Source organism: Colobus angolensis, unplaced genomic scaffold (genome assembly GCF_000951035.1).
Source record: "Colobus angolensis palliatus isolate OR3802 unplaced genomic scaffold, Cang.pa_1.0 Scaffold58, whole genome shotgun sequence".
Lineage (NCBI taxonomy): Eukaryota > Metazoa > Chordata > Mammalia > Primates > Cercopithecidae > Colobus > Colobus angolensis.
The window spans coordinates 8,744,194-8,766,668 of NW_012119376.1; the positions used below are offsets into that span (position 1 = coordinate 8,744,194).

At 40.2% G+C, this 22,475-nt stretch overlaps 1 protein-coding gene across 9 annotated transcripts in view; it reads left to right on the forward strand.

Annotated features, from left to right (window-relative positions):
- Positions 1 to 22,475, forward strand: part of MAP7 (microtubule-associated protein 7) — a 208,449-nt gene that overhangs the window by 15,531 nt on the left and 170,443 nt on the right. For 3 of the 9 annotated variants that reach the window (XM_011962088.1, XM_011962089.1, XM_011962093.1), the window contains exon 1: positions 10,404 to 11,157. The exons of 3 other annotated variants lie outside the window; for them this stretch is intronic. In XM_011962088.1, the coding sequence (XP_011817478.1) occupies positions 11,025 to 11,157 (133 nt within the window). In that variant the 5' untranslated portion in view covers positions 10,404 to 11,024. Of the gene's footprint in view, positions 1 to 10,293; positions 11,158 to 22,475 lie in introns of those variants that run through there. 3 more of the 9 variants (XM_011962090.1, XM_011962098.1, XM_011962097.1) reach the window with 3 other exon arrangements.

Consider the following 22,475-nt stretch of genomic DNA (forward strand, 5'->3'; position numbering starts at 1 on the left):
GAGCTTGCAGTGAGCTGAGATCCGGCCACTGCACTCCAGCCTGGGCGACAGAGTGAGACTCCGTCTCAAAAAAAAAAAAAAAAAAAAAAAAAAACAAGAAGGCTTTGGAGGAGAGAAGGCCTATGTTTGAAATGTCAGAAGGAAGGGGCAGAAGGTTCAGAATTAGGACTCTGGATATGGAGTTCAGACACCTGTGAATTGGGCATTCTGAACCCCTTGTACAATCTGCAAAGCTGATTTTTTCTTACATAGCACAGTGTTGCTTTCTATTACAGATGTCCCTATCTGGAAACATGTTCATTCAACACTTTGCAGATTTGCAGTTATTTTCAAAACAGCTTTTGTTATACAAACCTCCCTCTCTTTGTTATAAACGTGGTCTTTTTCCAGTGCGCTGGATAAAGTCTGGCTCTGGGCAGTAAAGGGACATGGCTACTGCTTATTTCAGGAACTTAGGGGCAAGTGTCTTCATGCCTGTGGAAACAGGAGCCAGCTAGAAGTATTTCCAGCAAAAAATTTAAGAGAAAGGAGAGATTTTTTATTATGATTTTGATTTTTTTACTACAACATTGCAGGTGTCTGGAGTATAGCCATTACACTTTATGAAAAAGGCAAAATGGTCATTTGGGGTGTTTCAGGAAGTTTGCCAAAAGGCTCCTTTGTCATTATAATCCTTCCTAAGCTGCCATCCATGGGTTTAGGTTATGGATATGAAAAGTGAAAGGGTTTGAGAGATGAAGTAGGTGTCTCCTGAGTGCTTACCAACCTGTTAATCTTTTTGAGATGTTAATATTTTCATATAGAGCCCCCTAAAATCTTGATGACTCTAGGTCAGTCAAGCCTAAGAGAAGATGTATTTGTCCAAAAAAACAAAACAAAAAAAATCTTACTGGATTGCTAGTAACATCTACTTCTTGGGAATTAATACTTTATGTTTTTTAAAAAAATTATTGATGCATTAGGAATATTTTTTGCTTAGCAGTTACAAATTTTAAGAGCTTCTAAGCTTGTTACTCAATCCTAAATATACTTATATCTTTATAATTTAGCTTAAAGGCTTTTGGTGTTCTGGTTGGTTACTGACAATTCTCAGTGTGACATTCACTGAAGGAAAATGTACCAAGCCTCTAACTTACCACAATTATATAATTTGGCATTTCTTTTAGGTGCTTCCTTCCTCTAGGTTGGTTTCAGAACTATGCTGGAGAATTGTATGTAATTTTTTTTCTTTCGTCAGAATTGGTGTGTTGGGCCTTTTTTCTGTCACTTAAACACCTGAGGCTAGGCAATTTAAAAAGGTTTAATTGGCTCAGGGATTTGCAGGCTGTACAAGCATGGCACTGACATCTGCTGGGCTTCTGCTGAGGGTCCCAGGAAGCCTACAATCATTGTGGAAGGTGAAGCGGGAGCAGGCACGTTCACATGGCAAGAGAGTGGGGTAAGGGAAGGTCCCAGACTTTTAAACAACCAGACCTTATGTGAACTAACTGAGGGAGAACTTACTCATCACCACGGGGATGGCGCTAAACCGTTCATGAAAGATGCACCCCCATGATCCAGTCATCTCCCACCAGGACCCACCTCCAACATTGGGGGTTACATTTCAACATGAGATTTGGAGGACACAAACATCCAAACTGTATCAGTTGGTTTCAGTTAATAAATAAACCAAAAAATAAAGTTTAGTGCCTCAAACCTTCATACACTTTTCTCATGAAAAGCATTTTATCCAACCCTCTCTCCACCCCCCATGTACATATCTATATACTTTAGTTTCTACTGATTGAGAAAGTGGGGTTACTTCATTATAATAGAGAAGGATTTTTTTGTAATCTATATATCTGTACTTTCTGAATCATTTAATGTTCATATGAACAGACTGCTTAGTTCTCATTAAAAGGGTTTATTTGATAACGCTTTTAAGCTCACCAGTACTTGATTCTCAAAGGGTGATCATTAGTGAAATAAAGAGGGATTTAATAAGTCTAAGATATCCTGACCCCAACTGTAGGAACATTATATTAATAGAGCATTACGGTATTGGAAAATTATCTGAGTAAATAGTAGCCATCCTATTCAATGAAGATTGTGATCATTGATACATAAACCTTTGACTTTTGAATGCATGCTTTTATTCGCAGCATGTTGACTTGAATGTGGGAATGTAGTATCTTAATCTGTCTGAGGTCACTGACTGATAGGTAATTTTAAGTGTCAGCTGGGCTCAGCTCTGGTACCCAAACATCAGATGTTGCTGGGAAGGTATTTTGTAACTATGATTAACATTTATAATCAGTTGACTTTAGGTAAAGGGGATTATCCTGGCTATGGGTGGGCCAAACCCAATCAGGTGAAGACCTGGGAAGGAAGGAGGAGGAGGAAGTCTGCCTTAAAGCTGTGACATGGAAATCCTGCTTGAGTTTCGAGCCTGCCAACCTGCTGCACACGTTTCACACTTGTCAGCCTCCACAGTGGCAGCAGCCATTATTCCTTAAAATAAGTCTTTATATACAATATATTTCTCTCCAGAGAAATAGCCAAAAATACTATTGGTTCTATTTCCCTGGAAGAACCCTCACTGATACACTGACACACAGGAAGAAAATTAACAGTTTTTACCTGGAATCATACAAATCATTTTAATTATTTAAGAGATAAAATTTAAAAATTAATATTTCCTGATTTTTTAAGGTAAAAACAGGATATTAAACTCGCAGTAAAAAAATGGATGTCTTTTAATTTCGGGAGGTTTTAGGAGAAAGAAATGGAAAGAGTGGCAAAGTAGCAAAGGACGGTGATACAGTTTAGATATGGTTTCATGTTGAAATATGACATCCAATGTTGGAGGTGGACCTAGTGGGATATGTTTGGGTCATGGGAGCCAATTTTATGAATGGCTTGGTACACTTCTCATGGTAATGAGTGAGTTCTCATGTGAGAGCTGGTTGTTTAAAAGAGCCTGATGTCTCTCTTGTTCCCTCTCTTGCCATGTGACGCACCTGTTCCCCTTTCTCCTTCTGTAAGCGTCCTGAGCCCTCAACAGAAGCAAGTACCAGCACTGTGCTCCTTGTACAGTCAGCAGAACTGTGAGCCAAATTAAAATTTCTTTATAAATTATCCAGTCTCAGGTATTTATAGCAACACAAAGCAGACTAACACAGATGGGACTGAGGAAAAGTCTTAAAACATTCTGAAATGAATGTTCTTCACCTGTCCAATGCTTTGCTGTCCTAAAGACTTAGTGTATCACTATCCTTAAAATGCCCATAAAGTCATACACTGAATTGGTTTGCTGTTCTTTAGTATCGTTCTTCATTCACAAACTTACAGATTTCATCTCTCAAGTCACATAGCTATAGGGATCCACCTATAACAAATTGGCTCATTGAGGGGAAAACTCTCTTGTTCATCTTTATCAGTAGGTTTTTGTTGTTGCTGTTGTTGTTTTAGACGGAGTTTGGCTCTTGTTGCCCATGCTAGAGGGCAATGGCGTGATCTCGGCTCACTGCAACCTCCGCTTCCTGGGTTCAAGCGATTCTCCTGCCTTAGCCTCCCGAATAGCTGAGATTACAGGCATGCGCCACCATGCCCGGCTAATTTTGTATTTTTAGTAGAGATGGGGGTTCTCCATGTTGGTCAGGCTGGTCCTGAACTCCCGACGTCAGGTGATCCACCCGCCTTGGCCTCCCAAAGTGCTGGGATTACAGGCGTGTGTATCAGTAGGTTTTCATTACATTGTGGGTGAGAGAATGTGGGAAGTCTGGAAGCTGCAGGTGCAGAGATCAGAGTAGTGTGGCCCTCTTCTTTTTTTTTTTTTTTTTTATTGAGACGGAGTCTCGCACAGTCACCCAGGCTGGAGTGCAGTGACGCAATCTCGGCTCACTGCAAGCTCCGCCTCCTGGGTTCACGCCATTCTCCTGCCTCAGTCTCCCAAGTAGCTGGGACTACAGGCGCCTACCACCACGCCCAGCTAATTTTTTAAAATGTATTTTTAGTAGAGACGAGGTTTCACCATGTTAGTCAGGATGGTCTCGATCTCCTGACCTGGTGATTCGCCTGCCTCGGCCTCCCAAAGTGCTGGGATTACAGGTGTGAGCCACTGCGCCCGGCCAGTGTGGCCCTCTTCTAACCCAAACACCTGGTGAAGAAGTTCAGTTGTTTCTGTGATTTAGCATTTAAGGCTAAATCCTCTGGGCCATCAGTTGAATAAGTAAAATAATGAAACGCAGAGTTGCTTACAAAATGAAGCCATGTAAGTAAATGCACAGGTACAGCAAAGGAAAGGGCTTTATCTCAGTCTTGCGTTTTCCCTCTGCCTGAGTGTTCTCTCTTGGCTACATAACTTGACTTTTCATTTGCATCAAGTCATGGAGTCTCAGGATCAGAAGAAGCTCTAGAGATAAAAAAAAAAAAATTCCAACTTGTGAACAGTGCATTAATTCAACATCATCATCCCAGATCAGTGTTTACGCACAGCTATCTTCAATGTCAAGAAACATAACTTTTTACATTCTGGTAACTTCCAGTCACTGTTATCAGTTTTCTCTTCCAGAACTAAATTTACACTTCCACTAAAAGTGTAAATTCTTCCATATGTTAACCTTTAATTCTGTTATTTTATTCCTCTGGAGTCTTGTCTTATTTTCTCCTATGTTATGTCTCCTATGTTATGGCCTGGAATATTTATGATAAGTCCTAGGTCACTCTCTTCTGAATGTGTTCTCATTTATCATCCTATTTCAAATATCTTGCGAGTACCATGTGATATGAGGACCAGAAAACAGAGAACGCTTGTCTTCTATTAGGCATGCTGGTGTCTGCCGATTCCACTGTGACACTGTTAGGGTTTTTACTTCCTCAGTGCGCTGATGATGTTTAATGAGCTTGTTGTCCAAGTGCTCTCCTTGTTTCTGGTACAGCTTGGGTAGGTCTTCGTTTTTAACTTTTTTTAAATATAAAAAGAGATGTTCCTGTTTATTCCTACTGAATTAATAAGAATATAGCTTATTCAGTAGGAATAAACTGAATAGGCTGTATCCTGTCTAAGTATAGCTCATTATTTCATTCTTTGAGATCATTTTGGACCTTAGTCTATCCATCTCTTAGCTTTCTTTTATCTATGGATATAAAGCACTTGTTGTCATATTAATCTTTAATAAAAACATTAACTACCTTTCTTTCCATTGCCCACTTCTCCATCTTTCAGCTGGACTATTGCAGGAGGTTGGTATTCACGTTCAAGCCTATGGATAAGTTTTTCACACTGCTAGAGGGGTGTCTGTTAAGAAACACAAACATGATTGATTCTCATATTCCTGTTTTTATGTCTATCCCTATGGCCACCATTTGATCCCTTTTCTCCACTTGGACGAAGTAGTTACATAACTAGTCTCTGTCCCGTCTCTCTTTCTCACTGCAAGTTCATCCTGGCCTGTCTGGATCACACATTTAGCTGTCAATACCCTTCAATGGCTCCCCACTGCCTCTGTTTGGTGAAAACATTATGCCTTTTGGCTCTGTATCCCCTCTGATGGCATGCCCCAAAGCACCCCATCTGGCATCTTTGACATGATTTTACTACTCCTAAAGCAAAGCAAGTCAAGGAACCATAGTTTCATTTTCTTATCTTTCTAATGGTGTGGCTCAACAATAAAACTAAACACTAAATTAAACTGCTCACAGCCCCTCGGTGAATTAGGTAACTTACAGAAACACAGTCCAGGCATCTGTATGAATCTTCTGTTGAACTCAGAGATTGATTTCTTTGCCTCATTTGAAATCTATAAAACTGGATTTCTTAGCCTAATTATCGTAAGAGGAGAGGATATCTTTGCACATTTAACTTTTGTCAAGTAATTCAGAAGTTCATGTGGTGCACATTAATGAAGTAGTATCAATGAGAGTAATGAATACGAGGGCTGAGAGGCACTCTAATATGTGCTACTGGGTTAAGGTTTAATGTGGCATTTCACACCTAACGTTTAGGAAAGGGTTTTAAAGCTTAGTATCCACACCTCACATTTGTATAAATGAATCCCTAGAGTCTGAAATTTGTTTATGATAGAGCAGACGTGGGAAAATGGACTCTGTAGGCGCCATAAAGTGTTTTGCAGTGAAGATTTATAGAAATGTTATAAAAGGCACCACAGGGACCTGGTACTTCTGGCTGATGGCATCACCACTACTAGGGCAGTATTTACTGTTTTTCTTATATGCCTGTTAACAAAAAGTGGTCAAATAAAGAAGATCAAAGCAAATCTGCCTTTTCCTTTCAAAGGGTTGATACTTCTTTGTGCAGTATTTCTTTATCCAGCCTCTTTGACGCTATGCATGATGCTGCAAGATGGCAGAATGTTGTGCCTTTATCGTCACAAAAGCCATCAGTAAGTGGCGTAATTCTAGGAAACTCTGAGGCCGCCCTTTAAGAGTAGAGTGGCAAAGAACCAAATGGGAACCTTTGTTCCTTAGTGGTTGTTTGATTCCATGTCAACCTGTGTTGGCTTTGTCATTTTCAAAATCACGCATAGGTTTTAAGTTGCGTAAAAATATTGTTAAAACTCCTGCTAGAAATAAATTGCAATTTATCTTGGGGAGATGCATTAAATACTTAAAAGATTACTGAAGTCCAGGAGTTTTGAAGAATTAACCATCTCCTCGAATGTAGAAATGTGGAATAGAATTTTGGAACTTCTGGACCCTCATACCTATAATACATATGTGGAACTTGTAATTTACTGGTGACAGACCATTCAATCTGCAGTAATACTTTCTGTTTTCAGCTCTAGCCCTTGAATAGTACAAATTAGGCTCTTTTTTCTTTCAATAATGTTTTCGTAAAGCTCACTGGGCTTTTAGAAAGGGAAATTTTAGATTTGTTTCTCACTGGTTAAGCAGATTTCTTGGATTCATTCATGGAGTGTACTGTTTTCCAACTTTATGGTCACAGGAGTCTAGGAAGCATAAATGTGAACAGAAAGCTGACTCTGTGTGTCTGTGTATGCATGTGTAGTCTTTTATATAACGTTGTGACAGCTAGGCCCAACTCATGAGCTTACTTCCCCAACGATCATCAAGTTTGACTCTGTTTCATATTCATCCAACTCACAGGTTGGACATAGGCCAGAGATGCCAACCAGCCAGGGTAGGAGGACAAAGAGACATAAATTTATTGTGGACTAAGTGGGTGGAGCCTGCAGTTGCTCAGGGGCCTGTGGGACTGTTTTAATTATAGTAGCTGAGTGGTAGTGTTTTTATCCATACATGTGAATACAGTTTAAAATTATACCACAGAATATTTTTACGCAATGTAAAGCCAATCTAGTTGTAAAATCAACCCTGTTGCACAAGGCAGTGTCTCATTTCTCTCAAATTTGTACAAAGTCTCTATTAATACAACATTTATCACTTTAATGATTTAAACAAAGTAATTGCAAAACCTGACTGACTATTGGAGGGCTGCATGCCCATTTCCCATGGGGACTGATTTAAAAGCCTCTATATCTGCATGTGACGTGCAAGGATACTTGTACCACATCTAATTGAAAATGCTCCTTAGTGCTGGAGAAGAGTTCAGGGGGCTGGGCGAGGTGGCTCATACCTATAATCCCAGCACTTTGAGAGGCCGAGGTAGGTGGATCACCTGAGGTCAGGAGTCAAAGACCAGCCTGGCTAACATCGTGAAACCCCATCTCTACTAAAAATACAAAAAAAAAAATTAGCCGGGCTTGGTGGTAGATGCCTGTAATCACAGCTACTCAGGAGGCTGAGGCAGGAGAATCACTTGAACCCAGGAGGCAGAGGTTGCAGTGAGCCGAGATTGTGCCACTGCCCTCCAGCCTGGCAACAGCGAGACTCCGTCTCGAAAGAGTTCAGGAATTCAGAGTAGTGTTTATTTTACTTTGGCGGATATTTAAATTTAAGGTCTCACCATACCCCTTTCCGTATTTGCCTTTGTTTTGGATCAGAACGTAAAAGGGAATTGGGAGAAGATGGTACTCACATCCCTACAGGGGCCAAGCCACAGTATTCCTGGAATTCCCCAAGAGCTAACCCTATATCCATTAAAGTTTGGGTGTGAACATTTAAGAAACTAATCTCAAATGAATTTAGTCTTAAGTGAAAAATGTGTCCTTTATAAGGGGAGGAAGAAAATCCTTTATTGTTATTATTTGATCCTGTGGTGTTTGCTTTTTTGTGACAGTGATGCAGCTAGTTGATGTTGGAGTCAGGATTTACAAGACAGCAGAATAGGAGCATCTTGACTTGGTGGAGATGATCTGTTAGTTATTAGAGCAGCAGCTAGCTTTATTTGGAAAGTGTAAGCTGTATTTGGGTGACAAACATTTCTAAATGAAATTAGTCATTTGCTTAAGACATAGATTTTCATTTTCTTTACCAAAAGGTAGTTTCAAGTATGCTTATTTTATATGTGGGTTTTTTTGTTATTCTTTTGCTTTTTTGTTTTGTTATGCTTTTGCTATTGTACATACTGACCTGATTCTCTTGAAGTAGAGGGAAGAAGTTAATGTGGATTTGAAACTATTTTCATTTCACAAATAGTATGATATTGATGTGTATTACACCTATCTTAATTGATCATCTGATTAAAGAAAAATAATAGGAAATAACAAATGTCTCATTCAAGAATAAAAGTTTATAAATATAGAAAATTATGGAAGTATGTTACATTTACAATTTGTATTCTTTTTTTATTTCTTAATAAGATCTTGAATATTGGAGGCATGCCTCCTCCCTTTCCTTCCATCTCCACGTAAGTTGGAGAGAGATCTAGGATTCAAAAACATCTGGGTCAAGCATTTGTCATCAGGAGAAGCACTGGACTAGGAGGAAGGTGGTCTAAATTTTAATTGTAGACTTGGCGCCAACTAACATTTGACCTAGGAAAGAAATTTCATTCACTTCATGAGATTTGGCTTCCTCGCATGTAAAATGATGCTAACTCCCTTGTTTCTCAGGCCCATTCAGCTCCAAAACTCCATTCTCTTTTATTCCAAAGACCCACTGCACAGATTGACACAATTTAAAATAAACTCTAAAACTGAAATTTTCTACGTTTCTTCACACCAGAGATCTAATAAATACATGTGAACTTAATTAAATCCACCAGCCTGTGGAGGGAAAAAGTTCTGAAGATTCATTTATTTTTTTCAGCATGTGTTTGCTTGCCATTTAGTACATCCCCCAGCACCATGCTGGACAGTAAGAGTAGATACAAAGAAGTGCTTCCTGATAGCGTTGATAGTTGAACTGGAAACACCTTGAAAATAATTACAAAGCAAAAAATGGACTAGTTACAGCAAACTATTATAAAGTATAATAATAGTTGGTATTTATTAAGCACTTCAAGTTGCTGGCACCACACTCATTTAATCCTCACCCTAATCCCATAAGGTAAATGATAGTCATCACCCCAATTTTACAGAGAAAATGGAGGCACCGAGAGAGTTAAGTGATTTGTCCAAAGTTACTGTTTCACACAAGAGATTTAGAGAGGATATTTTACTTGCCTTAGCCTCCCTTGGGTCCTCTCTTGGATAAGTAGGTTTAAGTACTGAGAAAAAGTAAGGGAGTAATTTGGGAGTGGGAGGATTGCTTTTGACTTGCTAAGCAGACTTGATTTTTATTAAAACTCAAAAGCAAAAAATTTTTTTTCTTAATTTGGGAGTTGGCATGTTTTAATGTCATTTATTGTAAATTTTTTTTGGAGACAGCATACATTTTAAGCAGTCTAGAAGTGAAGAGTCTTAAAGTGAGATAGCTTATTTCAGGAGAAAACAATAATCACATGATTCTGTGCTTTGAAGAAAACGATCCAGAAAGAACTAAAATTGGGTCAAGTGTTGAGCATCGCTGAGCACCACTGGTAGTGACTGCCCAGAGCGTTGGGGACTGAGGGTAGGGGGTGTGCTGGGTGTAATAGAGGCAGGTTTTTCTCCTTTGGAGAATTCCCGAGTATAGGTTCTGTCCTTGAAAATTGAGTTGCACAGGAGACACTCCACATTGTGATCTCTGGTGGGAGCCAGCATAATTTTTCCCTTGCCTGTCTTCACTGGAGGGTTTCAGGGACATGGCACTGGTGGCCCTCGTGACCGGTGCTGCCAACCCTGTTTTTATACATGCTCTGGGGTGGTAAGAATGTCAGGAAAGTAAAGGGAGCTGCTCTGTGGATACCAGCCATGCCTTCATTCATCCAGGGACTTGCAAACATTGTTAGGATAGACAACCTGGCCCAGAAAAGAAGAAAAAGCTTTTCTTCCTCAGGCCTCTCTCTCCATACTGAGGAGTCTACTGCTGCTTGTGCAAGCAAAACTCTTTCTCCTCCCATCCTGCTGCTCTGCTGCTGAGAGGAAGAGGGAGCTGCCCAGCGGCCTCACGCAGTAACCCTCTGCTGGTGAGTTCCCAGAACCCAGCATCCTGCAAGCTGCCCCTTCTCAGCTGGGGAGATGGAGCCGCTCTCCGCCCTCCTTGATTAGGATATGTCAGGGTTGTCAGGGCAACTGTTAACAGCAGCGTATCATATTTTCCCCTCTCTGCTGTGGGCTGAATATTTTGCTGTGCGGTAGCAGGGAGAAGACTGGGAAAAAGTGCTGCAGCAGGAAGAAGCTGATTGAACAGGTTAGGCAGTGGTGGGAGGCATCAGACCCTGCGTGTCTTTAGTAGGGCTTTTCTGGAAAGTGTGTGTGTGTGTGTGCGCGCGTGTGCGCGCGCGCGTGTATGCATGCGCCCCAGCAATCACCAGCGCATGTGCCTGTCGGGGAGTCAGTGGGAGGGGGCTGGTAGGGAGGTGGGGAAGCTGCTGCTAGGTGAGGGGAACTGCAGGGCCTCAGTTGCCAAGTGGCTGGTACTGTCTGTCAGCTGTTTGCAAACTGTTTACCCATAGGGGATCTATTACAAGTGCTCAAATGAACAGGCAGCTTAGGAACTAGCAGCTTCCTGGGAGCTGCAATTACATAAGCATATATTTTTAATATAATAATAATTAAAAAAAAAAAAGTAGCAGCGGTATGCCTGGATCAGCTACAGCTCTCCGACACGAGAGACTGAAGAAGACCAATGCAAGGCCAATTCCCCTTGGTTTATTCACCATTAATGAGGAAGACGAACAGCAAAAGAATGGAAATTCCAGAAGACCGAAAGGTATGCATTAGCTCCATCCTTTGGTCGGAGCCAGATCCAGCCCTTGTCTCCCACACTGCCTATAGAACGTTTTATAAACTGTGCTGCTCGTGCATGCTCCGGGGAGTGCTTGTGACCTCCTAGCACGGTTTGCTGGTAGTGTTTATACCCTCTGTAGGGCTGTGTATGCATGAAATGGGAAACAGTTTTTGTAGATTTGGTATATTTCAGATCAGTTGCCTTTGTTGACTTAAGCTACTTTCTTGGCCTAGAGATCTTTAATTTTTCCCATGCTCACTTCAACAGTGACCAGTCACTCTGTCCTCATCAAGAGGAGAAAATACTGAGTTATCAAGGTTTAAACGAACATCTCCCCACCTTCCTTAGGTTATGAAGTGAGTTTCTGCTTTAAAGGGATGAGTTAAAGTGACTCAAGAGTGCAACCTTTTCTAGGCAAAGGGTCAAAATGTCACTTCTCTTTCTATACTAAAATGCCTACTAAAATGCCGAGAGTAAAGAGAGGCACAGCAAACATTGAGGGCGAATGTGGAGGGTGAAGCTAGGGAGCAGGGAGCAGATCATGAGGTTGTATAACTTCTGATGATAACTTTGTCACTGCATGCGTGTATGGCAGTTGAAACGCACAGGGTACAGAAAAGGGAAGTCTGACCCTTGTGTTGTTCTTTCACGGTATGAAAGGTAGCAGCAGCTTGCCAGCTTCTTGAGGGCCTGTGTACTGCATCATCATCAGCATTGTCTCACAGCTGCCCTCCCAGGGCTGTAATTATCAGCCAGAGACAGCAACATCAGGCTTTTTTGAAAAAGGGGTTTTAAGGCCTTTGTTTTATGTTTTCCAGCATCCTAAGTCTTGCTTCCCCTTCCCCAAAATATATAAGCTGTTCTTAAACAGATGGGTTATGAGTTTTCTTGCTTTTATGTGCTGATTAAATTTTAGCTTGCACTTAAATTATTCTGTCACTGAGATATCAAATTTTCTTCTGTGAGGCAGAGAGGTAGCATCACAAAGTAGAAAGCAAGTATTTAAGCAATGATAAAGTGAAGAGTGTTAAATGGAATCCAGTGTCTGAGGACTCCTGGTTTTCTTTTTCCTGGTTCTTGAATGAATCTTTCTTTGCTTTTCTTAAATATAACTGAAACTGTCTACATTAAATCCAAAAGCATATTACTTCATTTTTATGAGACTGTACACAGTAAAGTAGAATAATAAGTAGAATCTTACTACTGTAGTTGACTTTTATTTACTATCAGACCTGGCTCCTGTCTGAGAACCAAATGACCTCAGAATTCAAATGATGCTATGACTGGAAGGTGACTTAATGTGATTCTTTTATTTGCCTGTGAATTAGATCGTTGAACCAGAGTGTGTTGCTCTGGATGAAAACTCAGGACTTTAAATTTTTAGCGGCAAATCATTTTGCCTCTGAAAAGTTGGTAACTTTTAAAATTAATGTGGATTTGTTGAATTGTTCCCATGGGGTATTTTTGGAAACATTCTTGATTTGTGGTACTTTTCCTTGCATGTCTTGGACAGTAACTTAAGATAACCATCCATTTTATTCTTAATAATTTTCTTTTCTTTTTGAGATGGAGTCTTGCTCTGTTGCCCAGGCTGGAGTGCAGTGGCGCAATCTGAGCTCACTGCAACCTCTGCCTCCCAGGTTCAAGCAATTCTCCTGCCTCAGCCTCCCGAGTAGCTGGGATTACAGGCACCCGCTACCACGCCCAGCTAATTTTTTTTGTATTTTTAGTAGAGATGGGGTTTCGCCATTATTGGACAGGCTGGTCTCAAACTCCTGACCTTGTGATCCTCCCACCTCGGCCTCCCAAAGTGCTGGGATTATAGACGTGAGCCACCACGCCCTGTCCTCTTCTTAATAATTTTCTTGAATACCTCTTCCTGTCTCCTGTTGTTGTTTTTGTTCAGTTGCCTTTTAGTATTTTTTAAAAAAGGAAGAGAAAGGGGAGGAAAGAAGATGCTTCTAAAAACCTATTTATTTTTGGCAATTTATGTAGCTTCTTGGATAAAAGAGACTTAATCAGGGAGTTTCTGATCCCCTACCATTTTTCTTTCTATCCCTACCCACAGTGGTGGGGAGGGCAAAGGTGGGTATTGGAGGAAGACTGAGAAAAACAATCCTGTGCTGATAAGGATGTCCAAACTTTCTGTGGATCATCAGTTGTCTCTATGACACATTCAATAAAATAACCAGATAACCCTGGGTATCTCTAATTATGCTCAATGAATAAAATTATTGGCTTTGACTGAATTTTTCATTGGGTCCATCTTAACAATAGGAATATTCACTTTGTAGTCCAGCTTTGTTCCATGGAAAATGATGGAAATGTTCTGTATATGCACTGTCTAATACAATAGCCATTAGCCACAGCTGCAGAGCTTGAAATACAGCTAGTGCAACTGAGAAACAAAATTTTAGTTAAATAGCCACATGTGACTACCTTATTGGACAACACAGTTCTAGTCTGTAGAGCTGTTACGTTCTGAATTTGTGTCTTCTCTGGTTTGTTCGTCCTTACTGCTTCCCGGTGTTGGATATGGTTGGGTCCTGAAATGAATGTGGTTATTAAGAAGAACATCAAGGAGCAGACAGCCTCTTTACTGCATTAGAACACAGAAAACTGGATGTGTAGTAATTTCATTTTTCCTTTTCCACTTAAATGTTGCACTGTTCTGATTATTATTATTATTACCAGTCACTAGTTGCCTGTATCGTTTGTTGCACCTTTTAATGGACTATTTTTTTCTCCTTTTTATTTTTATTTTTTTCTTTAGAGACAGGGTCTTGCCCTGTTACCCAAGCTGGAGTCCAATGGCACGATCATAGCTCACTGCAGCCTCCAACTCCTGGGCTCAAGTGATCCTCCTGCCTCAACCTCCTTAATAGCTGGAATTACAGGCACATGCCACCACACCCAAGTAATTTTTTAAAAAGGTTTTTGTAGGGATGGGATCTTGCTGTGTTGCCCAGGTGATCTTGAACTTCTGTCTTCAAGTGATCCTCCCATCTTGGCTTCCCAAAGGGCTGGGATTACAGGCATGAGTCACTGTGCTTGGCCATCTCTTATTTTCTATATCAATTATTCCCAAAGCATCATAGCAAGAGGACATACAGATTATATTTTGTGTGTGACTATTATGATACACAATCAGAAACTTTTCCCACCCCATGGCCTAATCTGCCAACCATACCCAAACCTGGTATCCAAACCTGGTTTTCATGCTTAGTATCTTTTTTTTTTTTTTTTTTTTTTTTTTTTTTACTGGTAGTAAAGAAGTTTACCATCTAAATTTGATGAGTTGAATGTTTCCATTCAGGATTATCCTGGCTAATGATGAGTACCATCTTTTCAGGTACCATACTGTTGGGCAAACATCAAATAACTCAGTAAGAGTGAACGTGGAGATTACCATCTGGGTTTCTGTGGTGGCTTCATAGTTATTTGGTGGGGTGGAAATAGTTTGTTTAGATGGTAGACTAGATAATTCTTGAAGAAGTGATTACTCTTCCATGTAATCAGTAGGAGTGTAATGTTTTACATACCTGACTGTTATTACCATAGTAATTAAATAGTCACTGGGAGCGAGCTGGGCTTATGCTGATACTCTTATACCTCAGAACCTCAAGCTTCCTTGTAATGCTGACTTCAGGACTGGCTTAGGAGAGACTGTTTAGGTGCTGCAGTAACTAAATGCCCTTGGATAGGTCTCAAGGCAAACGTGCCTTATGGTGAATTTTGCTGAGCACAGTGATTATTAAGTAATAAGACGTTTTCCTCCTAAACCAGCATTTGTTAAATGCTCACTCTGTGGCATATTGCTCTGCTGGGGTTTTTTGGAAGTAATGCAAAGATAATTGACATGGTTTCTGCTCACAGAAGTGCAGGAAGAAAAATATGTACAAATAATGCAAGAGTATAAATTGAAGTCAGGAAAGGAAGAGGATGACGGTGGTGGAAATGTTAAGTATGTGCCAACTGTGAAGACATTGGCCTCAAGATTTTAATCTGAAACAGAGCGTTAAAGGGATATAGACTCCTATCCCATCCCAAATGTCTGGCTGAGGTTGAAGACCTCAGACATTAAAGGCGGGAGCATAGAGTAATGGGCAAAGCATCTTTTAAATGTCATTATAGAAGCTAGACATCCACACAATGTTTACCTGCAGATAGACACTTGTAGAGGCTTCATGACTATCACACAATATATTTTACAACTTCTGCTTTGTAATGGTCTCCTGACCCATTCTGTGAACTGCCTAAAGCAGTCATCTGATTGACTTTATACTCCTGTCTTGTTTTTATATAAAATTTGATGTGCAGCTCTAATACTAAATTTACTCATGAGACTTGACTCTAAATGACTTTTACTTGATTTTATCAAAATTATCATCTCCCTCAAAAGACGAAAGACTCATCACTCTCTAGGTGGATCATGGTCTTCCTGCTTTCAGTCTTTCCTCTTTCCAACCCATCCTCCATAGCATGCCTCTATGACATCTTTCCAATGGGAATATCTGCGCATTAGAAATAAACTCCTCAGTGAAACAGAGGTCTTGACTAGCAGTCTTGGAGCCATATTTAGTCTATAGCTATGTTTATTTGTCTCCTGCAGGTGTTTATGAGTCAACATTTAGAAACTGATTTTTTGATAATCTGGATTTCAACTTCCCTTGAAAAACTGGAAGACACAGCCACTCTTGTCGTCTTCCCAGCAGTCATCAGCTGGAGTGAAGTAGCAGCTGTCACCATAGCTATAGACAGGTTCTGCGTGCTCCAGTGCCCCTCTTCTAGAATATGCATTACATGGCCTGCCTCAGTTATCTGCATTACCGTAGTCATTGCTTTTGTGACCCCTGACCTAATGAATAGTCCAAGCCCCTTAGCATGGCACCTAGACTACCTGCCAGCTGGTCCCTTTTTCCCTCTCCATCCTCTTTCCTGCCACTCTTTGCACTTTGTGCTCCAGCAGCACCAAAGTACTTGTTGCATTTGCCTGCTCCGTCATGTTCTTGTATGCCTCTGTGTCCTACTCATGCTCATCTGTCCATTTTCCTCATCTTTCTTCCTCATTTGGATAACTCTGACTTACTCTGTAGAATCAGATCACATGGCATCTTCTCCAGACTTTCCTTGGGTGCCATCCCCAGGAAACCCTCTCTTGCTCCCAGCCTCCTCATTCCTGGCACAAAGGGCAGCCCCTCGCTGTGCTCCTTCGGCACTATAAGTCCTGTACTGACTTCAGCCCTGACACTTACTTCAGTGTAATGAAATCATCCATGCACACATCCATGCCCTTCCTTCCTACAAACACTGTAAGCGTTGTAAGGGCCAGGACTCATCCTTTTTATACCCTGTACCTTCCAGAGGACATGGAACATTATGAAACAAAGGCAAACTTAACACTTAAAATAACTTTTACAGATTCTGAAGGTCTTCATAGTATAGGAATTCTAAGAAATGTTGATAGCATTAGAATTGTCCTTTCAAGGTAACTACTTGGAAAGAGACAATTCTGCGTTTGATACATTAATCATATTGCTCTCCATCAAACTGCATTTGTCTAATAGTATACCAGAGATTATCTCTTTGTTGTCTTCTTCTCTTTTTTTTTTTTTTTTTTTGAGGGAGGCAAACTCTTGCTCTATCTTTCAGGCTAACGTGCAGTGCTACGATTATGGCTCACTGCAACTTTGAACTCCTGGGCTCAAGTGATCCTCCTCAGCCTTCCAAGTAGCTTGCAACTAGAGGTGCACACCACCACACTTGGCCGTTTTTTTTCTTTTAATTTGTAGAGGTGGGGGTCTCGCTTTGTTGCCTAGGCTGGTCTCCAACTCCTGGGCTCAGGTGATCCCCACACCTTGATGTCCCAAAGTGCTGGGATTGCAGGAGTGAGCCACTGCACCCAACCCTGTTTTGTTTCTTTCTGTCATGCTATTCATTTTTCTTTGGTGGAAAAACAAAGGTATATAGCTATAAGGTGCTATTAATTGACCACTTTGTGAATATCAAGGTTAATAATGCTTTCTGTCCCTTTTGTTAGCTAATCGTAGATTAAATTGTAAAGAAATACAACTTCTTCTTGACATCAGAACACAGTGGTTCTGAGAAACTGTACTACTCCCCCACCCCCACTTGGTTAAAATGTGTATTTCTGGAGCCTGCAGTGACTTCTCTTCTTTTGGCTTTTCCACCATAAAGGTAGAATTTCCTCCAGTTAAGGTTTCCAAATGCAATATAATCTAGTGTTTATCGTTTATATTCCTATCGGATAGGTGATGATCTAGCAACTGTAATGTCCTTTTCTAAGTCATGAATCTTTCTGTTTTCCAAGAGGAGTCTTAGAATAAGAAATGTGAATGCCTCTATAGAATCATTCTCATACATTTCCTTGTTTCTTTTTCTCTTTTGTTCTGTAAGGCTTGCACCATTGTCTTCCCAGTATCCTTATATGTGGCATTTTAGGGCTAGGCAAATGGTTTTAGCTGTAAAACTTAACAGCTAGGGAGGCCAAAATATATTTTAGAACAACGGTATCAAAGATCCTTATTTTGAGGAGGAAATCTTGAGGTCAAATTGATTGGCATAAATTTTTATTTGCTGAAGAGATCTTAAATGTAATATTTTATTCAAAATATTTATATAAAAATAATAGGGGATGGAGCAAGGATCACACCATCTAATGTATGTCTTGTACTCATTGGATTCTCTAACTATTGAATAAAAGAATACAGCTGTTCCCTAGGCATTCTGTGTTATATAAGTAAGAATTACCACATACATTACTGTGTACAAGAGGAACATGATTTAACCCGTGTTTGATTATCCAAAGTTTTTGTATAGTGAGGTACAATATAAAATGTAATTTGCTTGCTGTATAAAACTGAAAGACTAAAACGTTGTGTGCCTGTTTCCAGAGCTATAATTGATGGAGCTAAAAGAGCTGACTCCTCCAATCATAGGATCCAAACACAATTAAGTATTTGCTTAGAGCCTCCTGGCTGATAACTCTTAGATATTATTTATTAAAAGATTATAGTCTGAGTTTGAATTGAATGTCCATTTCCATTAACATCCGTGTGTCTCCAAGAGCAACTTTAATTTGTTGTTACAGAAATTATCCAGGTGGCTCCAGGCACCTTGACTATGTTTTCCATTTAGCAGAAACTTAACTGCAATGAAAATGATTTTACCGAGAGACTCCATCTTAATTCTCAGATCATCTAGACATTTAGGAAAAACCCACTTTATGTTACACCTTCCATATGTTATGTTAAGTTTATGTTCTAGATTTGCCAATTCAGAAGATAAGTCATGCCCCATTATACCCCAGACTCAGATGCAGAGGCCCAAAGTGTGTCACAGATGGACATAAGGCAGTTTGAAATATTTACCAGAGCACCATTTGACATTTACGCTAACTGTAAAATGAAGGGGTTTTTTTTTGTTTGTTTGTTTTATTTTTCCAGGCTATCTGCCCAGCATTGGTTTGTTAATAAGAAAATTCTCATAGAATCTTTCTGGATTCCAAAGAATTTACAATCCCAGGTCCAGTGTGGAGTGGGAATGACGTTCAGGAATATAGACCAAGAAAAATTATCTTAACAGTTTTGATCTTGAATATATATGGTTTGGGAGACTAGATTCATTCTAAGTTAAAGTTGCAGGCCTAATAAAGTAGTAAAAATATATTAAAATACCAAGATTCAGCAGAATCTGTCATTCTAAAATAATTATTGAGAACAACAGTATAGAGGCTCGAGCCACCTCTGTACTCCTAATAGGATTGCTTTCAAGGTCATTAGCTGAGTGCATGACCAAGAGGTGTCTTGGAGTTGGGCAGGAGGGAAGAGAGTTGGAATCTCTATTAGCCCCTTTTAAAAACTTCCCAAATAATGTAGCTTAAGATCTAAGTAAAAATGCAACTTTAAGAGAAGTTACCCCCTTATAAACCAGTTGTCGTCTCTGAGCCCCAATTTAGAACTATAGAAATTGAGAACCAGCCACTATCAGGGTTATCAGTTTACATAGTGGGAAAACAGGTTACTAGGAAGGTTTCACCATGTTCACTAGTAGTGAGTGGCCACAGGTCCAAGTTTGCCACAGTTATTAGAAATCCAGGCTATATTTGGTGTGAGAAACTGTGAAAAAAAGTGCTTAGAAAAAAGTGATAGAAAAAGTGCTACATGTGGAAGTATGCACATTACTGTTATTAATATTTAAACTTTCTAAGCCTCAGATTCCCATCTGTGAAATGAGATGAATAAAATCATGCTCACAGGTGATGGCGAGTATTAGAGAGAATACATAGCACTTACCTTATTCTCTGGAAAATAATTTGAGCTCATTATATGACAATTATAATATTGGTAATTTATAACCAAATGTCTCACATTTTCTGATAACTTCTACTGACATGTTCTGTTGGGAGAATGGCCTGGTGGAAAGATCATCATGCTTATCTGTGCCAGACCTTAACCAGTCTCTTTTTATAGAATATTTTCCCTAATCTAATTTCTTTCTTTAACTTGCTTGTGAGTGAAAATTTCTAGGAAGGCTCCCCCCTTTCTTGTGTCATTTCAGTCACTTTCCTACCATAGGCGTATGTGACTGGTCCTTGTTCTGTGTTTGCTCATGTGGATCAGAAGTCCTAGCTGCCAGGTAGATTGCTCATGCAGTACCCTGTAATTTTGTTGTGTTAAATGAAGGAAATAAATTGCCATTATGTCAAATCACCTCACGTGTTATTTTAAATATGATTAAGGGAGCATACCTGTTATTCCTTGGGATTAATGGAAACCTCTGATCTGCCTTAATCAGGGAACAATAGCAGTGATCGTCTGCCATTTTAAAACCCAATTCAAAAGGATTTTTTTTTTTTTTTGCAGGGTTTTTTTTTTTCCTTCTGATGTGGGGTGTGCGTGTGCACTCATGTGCATGTATGTGAGTTGCTTGATGGCAATGTCCTAGGCTGGTGGACAGGTTTCTGCCAGTGGTTGAGATTATGGATGCTTACACTGGGGATGCCAAATGTATCCAGGCTTATTTTATGCAGGCTTATTTTCACATACTTATTTTCAGCACCAAGACTTCTTATTCTAAGTATGATTAGCCATCTTTTCTTTCAGTACTTCTTGTTTCTCTGTGCTAGTCTTATTTTGTTCTCCAGTCACTCAGAAGTAAGTGCTATAAACACTTATGGTGGAGAAAGCCTCAAATTAAATGTTATTTGCTGCTATAATTGAACATATATATGCCAGCGGATCTGTGTCCTGGTACAGTAGATTCTGTCTCGCTTGGAGCTCTTCCCTCTACCTGGTATGTACTTCTGCTGCTTCTCCTCTTTCCACTTCACTCTACCTGGTCAACACCTACTTGTCCTTCAGTTTAAATGTCATTTCCTTCGCCAGGCATGGTGGCTTATGCCTCTAATTCTAGTGCTTTGGGAGGTCAGAGTGGGAGGATCATTTGAGCCTGGGAGTTCAAGAACAGCCCTGGCAACAGAGACTCTACAAAAAATACAAAAATTAGCCAGGTGTGGTGGTGTGCATCTGTAGTCTCAGCTACTCCGGAGACTGAGGTGGGAGAATCCCCTGAGCCCAAGGAGGACGAGACTGCAGTGAGCCATGATCGTAGCACTATACTCTAGCCTGTACAGCAGAGTGAGACCGTGTCTCAAAAAAAAGAAAAAACAATTTGTCATTTCCCTAAGGATGTCCCCAGACCAAGCTAGTCTCAGATTCTAGGCCCTTTCTTACTCCAGGCAAATTGTGTATTAAGTGTTTGCTGAGTCGTTGTTTATTGTCTGTCTCCTCAACTAGACAGAGCTTCCAGAAAGCAGTGAATATGTCTGTCAGATTCACACTGTGCCCCCAGCACCTAATACAGAGTCTAGTATGCACATACTTTCTTTTATTGTGCTTCACAGATACTGCATTTTTTTACAAATTGAAGGTTTGTGGCAACCCTATATCAAGCAAGTCTGTTGGCGCCATTTTTCCAATAGCATGTGCCTACTTCTCATCTCTGTGTCACATGTTGGTAATTCTTGCAATATTTCAAACTTTTTCATTGTTATCATGATGCCGTATTGGCCAGTCTGATCTCAAACTACTGACCTCAGGTGATCCTCCCACCTCGGCTTCCCAAAGTGCTGGGATTACAAGGCATGAGCCACTTAACAAATATTGTGTGTGTTCTGACTACTCCACCAACCAAGCCATTTCTGTCTGTCTCCCTCTCCTCAGCCCTCCCTATTCTTTGAGACATGACAATTTTGAAATGAAGTTAACTAATAACTTTACAATGGTCCCTAATCTAAGTGTTCAAGTGAAGAATTACATGCCTCTCACTTTAAATCAGAAGCTAGAAATGATTAAGCCTAGTGAGGGAAGGCATGTTGAAAGCCTAGATAGGCTGAGAGCTAGGCCTCTTGCACCAAACAGCCAAGATGTGAATGCAGAGGAAGAGTTCTTAAAGGAAGCGAAGAGTGCTACCCTGGTAAACACACAAACGATAAGAAAGCGAAACATCCTGAATGCTGATACAGAGAAGGTTCGGGTGGTCTGGATAGAAGATCTAACCAGTCACATGTTCATTAAGCCAAAGCTTAATCCAGAACAAGGACCCCTAACTCTCTTCAATTTGGGGAAGGCCGAGAGGTGAGGGAACTGCAGAAAAAAAGTTTGAAACTAGTAGAGGATGGTCATGAGATTTAAGTAAAGAAACTGTCTCCGTAATATAAAAGCACAAAGTGAAGCAGCAAGTGCTGATGGGGAAGCTGCAGCAAGTTATCCAGATCTTGCTAAGGTAATTGATGAAGGTGACTACACTAAACAACAGAGTTTCAATGGAGATGAAATAGCCTTCTGTTGGAAGAAGATGCCATCTAGGATGTTGATAACCAGAGAGTCAAAGTCAATGCCTGGCTTCAAAGGATAGGCTGAATCTCTTGTTAGGGGATAATACAGCTGGGTCATTGCAATCATTGACTTGGAGTTGAAGTCAGTGCTCATTTGCCATTCTGAAAATTCTAAGACCCTTAAGAATTATGCTAAATCTACTCTATGTGTGCTCTGTCAGTGGAAAAACAAAGCCTGGATGACAGCACGTCTGTTTATAGCATGGTGTACTGACTATTTTAAGCCCACTATTGAGACCCACTGCTTAGAAGAAAAAATTTCTTTCAAAATATTACTGCTCATTGACAATGTACCAGGTCACCCAAGAACTCTGATGGAGATGGACAAAGAAGGTTAATGTTGTTTTCTTTTTCTTTTCTTTCTTTCTTTCTTTTTTTTTTT